The sequence below is a fragment of the Lycium ferocissimum genome, chromosome 7, assembly GCF_029784015.1.
Source record: "Lycium ferocissimum isolate CSIRO_LF1 chromosome 7, AGI_CSIRO_Lferr_CH_V1, whole genome shotgun sequence".
In the NCBI taxonomy this organism is placed as follows: Eukaryota; Viridiplantae; Streptophyta; class Magnoliopsida; order Solanales; family Solanaceae; genus Lycium; species Lycium ferocissimum.
This window is the reverse complement of record NC_081348.1, coordinates 48,073,806-48,084,476: the sequence shown is the minus strand read 5'-3', so window position 1 is coordinate 48,084,476 and position 10,671 is coordinate 48,073,806. Positions and strand designations below refer to the sequence as shown.

The 10,671-nt window shown below is 34.6% G+C and overlaps 1 protein-coding gene across 2 annotated transcripts; it reads left to right on the top strand.

The window, feature by feature from the left end:
• Positions 1 to 1,038: 1,038 nt before the first annotated feature.
• LOC132065464 (F-box/LRR-repeat protein At1g67190-like) lies at positions 1,039 to 7,567 on the top strand. 2 transcript variants are annotated; one of them, XM_059458878.1, is made up of 5 exons: positions 1,040 to 1,203; positions 1,272 to 1,331; positions 4,449 to 5,028; positions 5,443 to 6,203; positions 7,193 to 7,567. In XM_059458878.1, exons 3-4 carry the CDS (start codon positions 4,453 to 4,455, stop codon positions 6,136 to 6,138), a joined length of 1,272 nt encoding a protein of 423 aa, XP_059314861.1. In that variant the 5' UTR covers positions 1,040 to 1,203; positions 1,272 to 1,331; positions 4,449 to 4,452; the 3' UTR covers positions 6,139 to 6,203; positions 7,193 to 7,567. The 2 variants fall into 2 exon arrangements, with proteins under 2 accessions (XP_059314860.1, XP_059314861.1); XM_059458877.1 differs by having other exon boundaries at positions 1,039 to 1,331.
• Positions 7,568 to 10,671: the final 3,104 nt, after the last annotated feature.

The window sequence follows — 10,671 nt, the reverse complement described above, 5'->3', positions numbered from 1 at the left end:
ACTCTCACGCACATCTCGTCGATTAGTACAATGTCATATGTGAATAACATACACCACATCACCTCTCCTTTAATATGTTGCATCAGTTCATCCATCACTAATGCGACCAGGAAGGCGTTAAGGGCTGATATCTGGTGCAGCCCCATCAAGATCGGGAAGTGTCTTGAGTCGCCTCCACTGTCCTAATCCGAGTCTTAGCTCCATCATACATATGCTTAATTGCCCTGATGTACACCACATGTACAGCTTTAGACTCCAGACATCTCCAAATGACCTCCTAGGAACTTTATCATACACCTTTTCCAGGTAAATGAACACCATGTGTAAGTCACAGTTAAAGGGATCAAAAATGCATATTTTAATTAATTAATAATTAGATATGATTCGTCAAATATCACAAGAGCTTAAATTATACTCCTTCCGTCCCAATTTAATTGTCTTAGTTTTTTTTCTGTTTGCCTGCTTGGAAAAAATGTTTCTTTCAAACATCCTATAAGATAAGTTTAAAACCACAAGATTCAAGGATATTTTAGTACATTACCACATTTTTAATTTAGTGCCACAAGAATCATTTTTTTTTTATTACTTAAAATTTATGAACAGTCAAATTAACACATTTAAGAGCTCGTTTGGATTGACTTATAAGTTGGTCAAACCAGCTTATAAGCCATTTTTAACTTATTTAAGTGTTTAGCAAAAATAGAAAACAACTTAAATTAAGTTAAAGAGTGCTTAAAATAAGCCAAAATCAAGAAGTTGCTCAACCCCAACTTATTTATTTTTTTGGCTTAAAAGCCATTTTGATTTGCCCAACAACTTTTCCCTTTTATCCTATGTTTTCTGTTAATTCCAATACAGCCCCTACTTCTGAAAACCCTTTAAGCACTTTTATTCAAATATTTAACTGATTATTTATAAAATAACTTTTAACACTTAAAATACTTTAAGCACTTGTACTTAAAAACCACTTTTTTTTTTCAGCTAATCCAAACGGACTCTAAATTGGGACAAAAGTGCAAATGACCCATTTCCTTCCCTTCCAACAAAATATAAATCAGTTTTGTTTTTCCCTATACTAATTTTTCCTTTGTCTCTCATTATCTCCCTCTCAAAGTTGGTGGATCTCCAATTTTCACTTATAATACCTTTCCTTGATTCACTCTTCATCTGTTCCCTTCAACCAATTATCCTTAATTCCCATTTGCTTCTCTCATACTTACAACCTAATGGACACAACAATAATGGTACCTGAAAAATTCTGGTTCTCATTTCTTGGTGATTTTGTGGGATGGCATCAATCATTCATTTCTTTTGGCAGTTTCCTCAATTGGGTATGCTAAAAAATGCAAACTTTTTAAGGTTTTACAATTAGAAAATTGCTATAGATCTTGGGTTAGTGTTTTTTTTATGTTATAAAATGTAGTTTTTTTTCTTCAGAAATTGTGAAATTATTGTGTTCTTGAGGCGCCCATTTGATGCATTAATGATTGTTACTTGGTTTATTTAGTGTTTTATTAGAAGGTTGAAAGTTAAAATTCATGCAATTATTGAAGAAAAACCAAATCTTGATTAATTTGGTAATGCTCCATTGTGGGGTTACTAGGATAATAGTAATTTTGAGAGGTTACGAACTCTTTGGGTTCTATTTGGTTTAGTTAGTGTCATTTTGAAGGTTGAAAGTAAAAATTTATGCAATGATTGAAGAAAAATGAAATCTTGATTAATGTGGTGATGCCCTATTGTGGGGTTACCAGGATAATAGTAATCTTGAGAGGTTACAAACTCTTGGGGTTCTATTTGGTTTAGTGAGTGCCTTTTTTGAAGGTTGAAAGTTAAAATTTATGCAATGATTGAAGAAAAATGAAGTCTTGATTAATGCGGTAATGCCCCATTGAGGGGTTACTAGGATAATAGTAATCTTGAGAGGTTACTAACTCTTTGGGTTCTATTTGGTTTTGTTAGTGGCATATTTGAAGGTTGAAAGTTAAAATTTATGCAGTGATTGAGAAAAATGAAATCTTGATTAATGTGGTAATGCCTCATTGAGGGGTTACTAGGATAACAGTAATCTTGAGAGGTTACTAACTCTTGGGGTTCTATTTGGTTTAGTGAGTGCCTTTTTTGAAGGTTGAAAGTTAAAATTTATGCAATGATTGAAGAAAAATGAAGTCTTGATTAATGCGGTAATGCCCCATTGAGGGGTTACTAGGATAATAGTAATCTTGAGAGGTTACTAACTCTTTGGGTTCTATTTGGTTTTGTTAGTGGCATATTTGAAGGTTGAAAGTTAAAATTTATGCAGTGATTGAGAAAAATGAAATCTTGATTAATGTGGTAATGCCTCATTGAGGGGTTACTAGGATAACAGTAATCTTGAGAGGTTACTAACTCTTTGGGTTCTATTTGGTTTTGTTAGTGTCATATTTGAAGGTTGAAAGTTAAAATTTATGCAATGATTGAAGAAAAATGAAATCTTGATTAATATAGTGATGCCCATTGTGGGGTTACTAGGATATTAGGCGGCCCTAGGATTTTTTGACCATAATTATTTTTTTTGGCTTACTAGGTTCTGAATAGATTATCCTTCCCATTTGCTTCTCTCATACTTACACCTCCATGGGCAGAATAATGTTACCTAAAAAATTCTGGTTCTCATTTCTTGGTGATCCTGTGGGATGGCATCAATCATTCGTTTCTTTTTGCAGTTTTCTCAATTGGGTATGTTAAAAAACTTGAACTTTTTTGGCTGTACAATCAGAAAATTGCTATAGATCTTGGGATAGTAATTTCTTTGTTATAAAATGCAGTTTCTTTTCTTCAGAAATTGTGAAGATGTTGTGTTTTAGAGGCCCCCATTTGATGCATTGTTTCTTTGGCTATGTGTGTATATTGGTGAATGCATGTTATTTGGTTTAGTTAGTGTGGTATGTGAAGGTTAAAAGTTTAATTTTCATGCAATGATTGAAGGAAAAATCAAATCTTGATTAATTTGGTGATGCCCCATTTTGGGGTTACTAGGATAACAGTAATGGCTTGAGAGGTTGCAAACTCTTGGGCTTCTATGTGGTTTGATTTTAAGAGCCCGTTTGGATTAGCCGATTGTAAATAGCTAATTAAGTTTCAAGTGCTAAAACTAATTTTATAAACAAACAATTCCGTATTTGGATAGAAATGCTGAAACTGTTAACAAGCAGTTGATGTGTTTGGTCAAACAGTGCTGATAAGCTGTTCTGTTGTTAATGTGACTAAAATATCCTTAAATTTTTTGCTAAAATTATAATTTTTAAAGTATCCATGTAAAACAAGGAGGAACAACGAATACGGGAAATTTGGAGTTTAGTTTTGGGAAAGATATTTTGAGAATTAGAAAAAAAGGTTAAGGATAAAAATAGTAAAATACATGGTCAAAGCAAAAGTGCTTATAAGCTGGAAAGTCATAAGTTGAGGATGACCAGCTTATGGCTTATAAGCAGGGATGGATCTACAGTAGCAGGCGTGGGTTCTCGGGAACCCACACCAGCTACCGTAGGTCCTATTATTATATTGAAAAATATAGGAAGAGTATAAATATTTTCAGTTAGGAACCCATAACTAAGTGGCTGGATGGTTTCATGGCAGCGCAGGAACTCCTAAGGCGCGTTTCGTCCGGGTGTGCGCGTGATCGATCCTGCCTACCATCGTTTTTTAAATTTCAACTCGCTTTTTGACTTCTAAAAAGCAGAAGACAGTTATAAAAAGCAAGTGCTTCACATTTTTGCTCTTTTTTTAAGAAAAAATATATGTTACAAAGTCAACTAAAAAGAAGCAATCAGCCAATAAATTGTTATTTTTTCCAAATCCCAACATTTCAAGTCAAATTTGAAACCAAAACAAATACTCCCTCCGGATAAAAAAAAAAGTGTCCACTTAGCCTTTTTTTCTTAGGTAAAAAAAGTGTCCGTTTATTAAACTAAGAAACAATTAATCTTATCTTTTCAGATTTGCCCCTATTAAGTCTTATGTGATCAAATCCCAATGTCTATTTAATAAGGGGTAGTTTAGTCAATTTACATATTTTTTTTCTTGAAGTAAGTAGTTTCTTAAGGGGTGTGTAAATGGCTAAGTGGACTCTTTTTTTGATCCGGAGGGAGTAAGAAACAAGAAAAACTAGTGTTCAAAAATTGTGTCGTTCTTCCACAAATTACTTATCAAAAAAATCCCTAAATCCTTATCCCAAATTTGCATGTTATTTTATTTTTTTAGGAACCCACAAGCTTAAAATCCTGGATCTGCCTCTGCTTATAAGCACTTGGCTTAAAAGCACTTTGGCGTACCCAATGCGTAGATAAGCTAACAAGTGCTTATAAGCCAATTTGACCAGCTTATAAGCTTAGCCAAACACCCTGTAAAGTTTCCTGTGAGAATCCATTTTGGGATTCAAATTCTGATTTTTATTTTACTTGTTCCAGTGATATGGATTACCTTCCTGTTGAGGTCATTGGGAATATCCTCTCTCACCTCGGAGCAGCGAGGGATGTAATCGTAGCTTCCACAACGTGTAGAAAGTGGCGCGAAGCTTGTCAGAAACACCTCCATACTCTTTCATTCAATTCTCATGATTGGCCACTCTATCGAGATCTAAGTACTAGTAGGCTCGAGATACTGATTACTCAGACATTGTTTCAAACTACACGTTTACAAGGTTTATCAATATTGATGGACGATGTTGACGAGTTCTCGGCTTCCGCTGTAGTTGCTTGGCTCATGTATACGAGAGAATCGTTGCAATGGTTGTTTTACAATGTCCGAACGACTCCGAATATTAACATTCTTGATATATGCGGGAGACAGAAGCTGGAAATGTTGGTGCTTGCTCATAATTCCGTATCAGGGGTTGAACCAAATTATCAGAGGTTCCTTTGCCTAAAATCCCTTTCATTAAGTTATGTCAGTATTTCAGCATTGGATCTGAATTTATTACTGACAGCTTGTCCGAAGATCGAAATTTTAGCTCTTATGAATCCGGAGATCGCAATGTCGGATGCACAGGTAACTAGGGGTGTCAGATGGCCGGGTTGGACTGAATTTGGGCGGGTAAAAATGGGCTAAGCTAATCAAAAGTTACTTGGGCTGAAATGAGCTAGGCTAAGAAGCGGGTCATAGCCTAACCCTCCCAATTCTTACTAAGTTTTAATTTCTTTGTTTGTTCTCTTATAATTGTTTAGATGCCTAATAAATCTATTTTTTCCTTTATGATAGCATATATAAAATATCAAATAAAAAAACTGTCTTTTTGAAAATATCTTGACAAGATTTCTCATGGGTCAATTTGGGCTACATAACAGCCCAATTTTTTGATGGGCTGAAATAGATTGGGCTGAAACGGGTCAATGACCAGCCCAAACTTGGGGGGGTTTGGCGGATCATGTTCTCCTGGACTTATTTTGCCACCCCTATGCACAGGTAACTGTTGAGCTGAACAGCACTACACTAAAGAGTATCTACATCGAAGCGATAAGTTTGGACAAGTTTATATTGGAAGCTGACAGCCTTGAGAATCTGCACTTAAAAGACTGTGCGCTTGAGCTTTTTGAGCTCGTCGGAAAAGGAACTTTGAAGTATTTCAAGATCGATGATGTTAGTATTATACATCTCGATGTCGGTGAGGCTGTTGATAATCTTGAAACTGTAGATGTTAGTAATTTCACGATAAATTGGTCCAAGTTCTATCAGATGATTTCGAAATCTTCCACGATGAGAAGTCTCAGGTTATGGGACGTTGTATTTGATGAAGAGGACGAAATTGTGGATGTGGAAACGATTGCACTTTGCTTCCCGCAATTAAACCATCTTGCAGTTAGTTATGATTTAAGAGACGACTTATGGGAGGGAATTCTTCAATCTGGTTTACAAGGATTATCTCTGTTAGAGAATGTCAATGTGTTGGAGCTGGGATCAACGGTAATTAATGACATCTTTACTCAGTGGGTTGCTGGTCTACTGCAAAGATGCCCTAATCTCACTAAATTAGTTATTCATGGAGTGATTTCCGAGACTAAAACACATGAAGAGTGCCAAATGTTGGCTGGATTTACCTCGTCTATTGTTCAGCTGATGAGGAAATACATGCACGTAGATGTGCAGTTTGAATTTGAGTAGATCAGAAACATACATAAATGTGGAGTATCGGGCTCAATCAACAATAGCAGAGGCAGGTAGAAAAGGTATTTGATAGAACTTTGAAGCCTTTGCTTCCCTTGTTCTCTTTATTTATATAAATATAAATTATTCGTAATGAAATGGTTCAGATATGGAATTATTTCCTTGTAAAGTTTCTTATGATTTTGCGACTCCACTTCAAGTGATTCTAAGTAAAAGAAAGAAAGAAATTAGTATATAGCAGACGATCCTTTCCACTGGATTAACAAATTTCCTTGTTTACTTGCTGTTGCTATAATACCGACAACCAAATTAACAATTTACATGTGATGCATCCTCTAGGAATTCATTTCATTTTACCCTTAAAGTGAAATTTCAGTCCTCTTGATTACTATCAGACACTTGACAATTTGATGAATTGCGTTGTCTAGTAAACTAGATTTCATTATTCAGAAGATGAATATCCTTTCTCTTGATTACTATCAGGTACTACATGACAAATCCGTGCATGAAACCTATGCTATAAAAACAAAAGCGACCAATCATACATGTATACAGTGTTATAGAATCACGGCCATGCTCCTCTAAGCAACACCCTACCCCACCCTTCGGCAAAAACAAAGAAAAAAAAGAAAAGAAAAAGAAGCAATAACAACTACTACTACTAAAAAAAAAAAAAAAAAAAACTAGCTGGTGTCGACTTTATGTATCTTCGCTTTCATCTCAATGCCAAAGTAGTCAGTGTTGATCTTATGAATCTTCACTATGAGTGTCGTTCTTTTTAGATCTTTGTCAAGAAGTTTTGACTTTAAGTTGCTTCAATTTTCAACTTAGCAACATATAATTCTCTGTTACTAATGGTTTAACAGATATGCCTAACAAAACAGTTTTGTTTGTTAACTTCTTGTCTTCTCAGTTTTGTGGAGTTTGAATTCATAATATACTTACTCATTTTATATCCTTGAGTGAAATCATGTTGATGTATATTTACTATTTTTTTTTTTCCTGAGCGAGTGATCTGGATCTTAAATTGAAACTCTGATCTCTTTCACAGGACACTTAAAACCCAGCGTGGATAGAGGAGATGGGCTAGTGTGCCATGATGCATCCAAATGCTAAATGTTGTTTCCGCAAGTTGGACATTTTCACGTTCCAACAGTTTGTGTCAAAAAAAAAAAAAAAAAAAAAAAAAAGACAAGTAGGAAGTCTTCCCACATGCTTGTTCCTTTCATAGAATTATGATGAAAGATAATCACCTATGAAATTGACGACTTAGTTTTTTTTTTTTTTTTTTCCTTTTCATCTAGAAGACTGTCAGGGCTGCAATCAGAAGCCAGATCTTAGTTCACCTTTTTTTCTAACTTGTATATGAGAAGATATCAACTAAAATGCATTGAATGAAATGAGAACTGCTGCATTTTATAACTAAGATTAAGCGCATTTGCTCTCTTTTCAAATGGATCTAAGCTCGTTGAAGAAATTTTATAGTAATATAAGCAACAAGCAGTTTTGACCATTGTTGCCTTTGGTAGATTTTTTTTATCTATAGAAATTGAAAGTTCTTGTTTCTTGTATGTTTTCATCCCATCTAGAATGAAGTTCCTTAGTATTCTTGCCCGACCGCTGTTTAATGTTATGACAATTTGTTAAATGGATGGGAACGAACACTTGGATAGCTGAGGAACTCTCCATCTACACGGCTGTATCTTCGACCAGCATTATTTTTAGTTACGCCCTTTCTGGAAAATGATGATTCTAGTTTTCTTGCATTTTAGTATCAGATGTGCTGAATTTTGAAAATCTCTTCTATGTATTCCATTGAAATTGCAGCTATGTTTTCTTCAGGAACCCACAATTTAATGTTTATCTAGTGCTTAAATTGGAATACTCTTATGTTTTTGTCAATCTTTCTCTTCCCCCTCTCTCACATACACGCCGAGAAATATCTTTTCTTGATCATTGAGACCTGAAACTTTGTGAAGCATCTTGATTCTTGGTTATGTCACTTGTTATGTTTTTGGGCTCTTAAGCAATTGGTGTAGGAGGCGTTTATGTTGCTCGGACTCTTCAAAAAGCAGCTGGGGCGCATGTCGATCCTCCAAAAGTAGTGCATTTTTTTAGTGTATGAGCAACATACAGGTAGGAGCTCATTGACACATAGTAGCTAACCACAGTCTTTTGTATCAGAACTCAGAAGTTATGCTGGGACTGATCAAACCAAATTTTAGTGAATGAACTGTCTCATGGTTCTGATGAATCGCAAGGTCATTTAGCAACTTAGTTTTTGGACATCATATCTTTCTAATAGTTCAAGGGCCTAAACATGACCTCTTCAGGATTTTACTAAACTTTGAACAGTAATTGTTTTTCTCCTATTTGTACAGATACGACCTAACTTGTATGGATTTGAGGTGTAGTGGTTGTGTATGCATCAATCTGGTCTGTCCACATATTAAAAATTAAAAATTTAAGGTTTTCTTCAGCATAGTGTAGCTTCAAATACTAGTCTGATATTATTATCACTTGTAAATGAAAAATAAAACTTGTGGTTGTCATAGTGGATCTGAGTTCTTTGTTTGTTTTGTTGCACTTATAAATTAAATTTTTATGTTATTCAAAATAGTTTTGTTTATGTATATGTGGTATGAATAAGGCTAGCTAGCCACATATTCAAATAGGGTGACAAACATTCAAACAATAAAAATAACTTAGCAGCTTCGCTTCCTTCTGAGTCTTATAATAGTTCAAATAACTTATACTAATGTATAGTCAATCATTCAATCTATTAACTAATTAGCGAACTCGCCATTTATATTATTTTATTGGAGGTGTCGACTTCTGGTAATTACATAAAATAAGTTCTTTCTAAGGAATACTTTAGGACAAAAGTCTCGCTTCTTGACATGATAAAAAAATGTGTTGTGATAATTGGAGATATAAATTTCCAATTCCATTATTCCCTTGATCGAAGATCTCGGGTTTGAATTCTCATCATGAAAACCCCCCTCCTAGAGTGCGTTTTCCCCATTTAATGGGCCTTATGCGGGGTGAATATGGATTACAGGATTAGTCATGTCAGTGAGTTTCGAATAACAGATGATTATAAAAGAAAAAAAAGGAATTTTGACAGGTTGAGGCGCCTCATAATTTTGATTAGTTTAAGAGATTAATTAGTTTCCTAAATAGTCAAACCCAATATGCATGAACCATGACCTGCAAATCTTAAAACCCATAATTTATTTGTACTGAGATTTTCTTTTCAAGTGTCAGAAATTTCCTGCTAGTTCAACTGATAGGAAAGACTTGTTCAAAGAGTATCACTCAAAAAATCCACTTTTCAAGTACTATTTTGGGGTTTTATTTGGAATATTCTGACTATGTAAGAGATTTTGAATGAGTAATATTTGAAAATTTCGAACTAGTTTGAGAGTCAAGAAAGCAATCATCAATATCATGGCCAGTTTCTAACTTCTTATCCATTATTTAAAGATAAAAATAATAAAAATCACTATCACTATCAAAAGTTCGTTAATTTTCGACGGAATCCGTTGTAATTTGGCTCGTCGATAACGTTTTCAACGGCTTTCCATCAAAAACCCCAAATTAGCGACAAGTCAAATTCCAATGGGACGACCGTCGGAAATTAGCGATTTTGTGACATTTGAATTTCTTTTTTCTATCATTGGAGATAACTTGTTTTTTTTACCTGTGGATAACTCTCTCCTTTGTTCGAATTTAAAACCGGCAATGTAAAGTAAACTCACACGAAAATTAAGTTGACAGTCCCAACTAACTATTTGGGATCAAGGCCTAGTTATTATTATTGTTATTGCCTGAATTGAAGCTAGAAATATTTGGGGGTAGGAGGCTTCTATGTTTGGATTTCCCATTAGGTTGGATATGTTTAAATACAAGATTGAAATTAGTGAGAAAAAAATACAGAATAAGCAAGGATATAGTTTTTGAATTATACCTAATATGACAAGCAACTAATAAAATATATAAGTAACCAACTAAAATCCAGCTTAAGAGACACAAAGAGTTAATTTAATCTGACAACATTTGTAAAGCCATACAATAATGGGATAAAGATATGATCCAAACCAATTAGCTTCAAAAGCCAGAGAAGTAAGCCAAGTATAAACAAGTACCCTATATTTTCAAAGGGAATGTTTAGACATCCTAAGGGAACTATCATATTTCTCGAGGGGAATTCCCAGCATTTTCCACAAGATTTGTAGGCAGCTTTGCGATGGTAAAATAATTTTCGTGTGGCTGTTACATGTTCGAGCACTATTAAAAAATGCAAATTTTCGATGAACGTTCCCGTCGGAACATCTTCTTTCGGAAACGTTTCCGACTAGCCAATTTCTCACATATTTTTTTGGAAATTTGCATTTTTAGTAGTGGAGCCATGAAATCATCCCCTAACACTTAGCATCAGAAAAGAATAGGTTGCCTACATCACCCATCTTTAGAATGAGGTTCTTTTTTGAATCTTGCGTGTGAATATGAAATACTTCGTGTACTGAA

Bases quoted from the DNA above. Each gene is read 5' to 3' on its own strand.
- LOC132065464 (XM_059458877.1), top strand. From the start codon at position 4,453: ATGGATTACCTTCCTGTTGAGGTCATTGGGAATATCCTCTCTCACCTC. The intron at 5,029-5,442 runs GTAACTAGGGGT...CCCTATGCACAG, and splicing joins TCGCAATGTCGGATGCACAG to GTAACTGTTGAGCTGAACAG.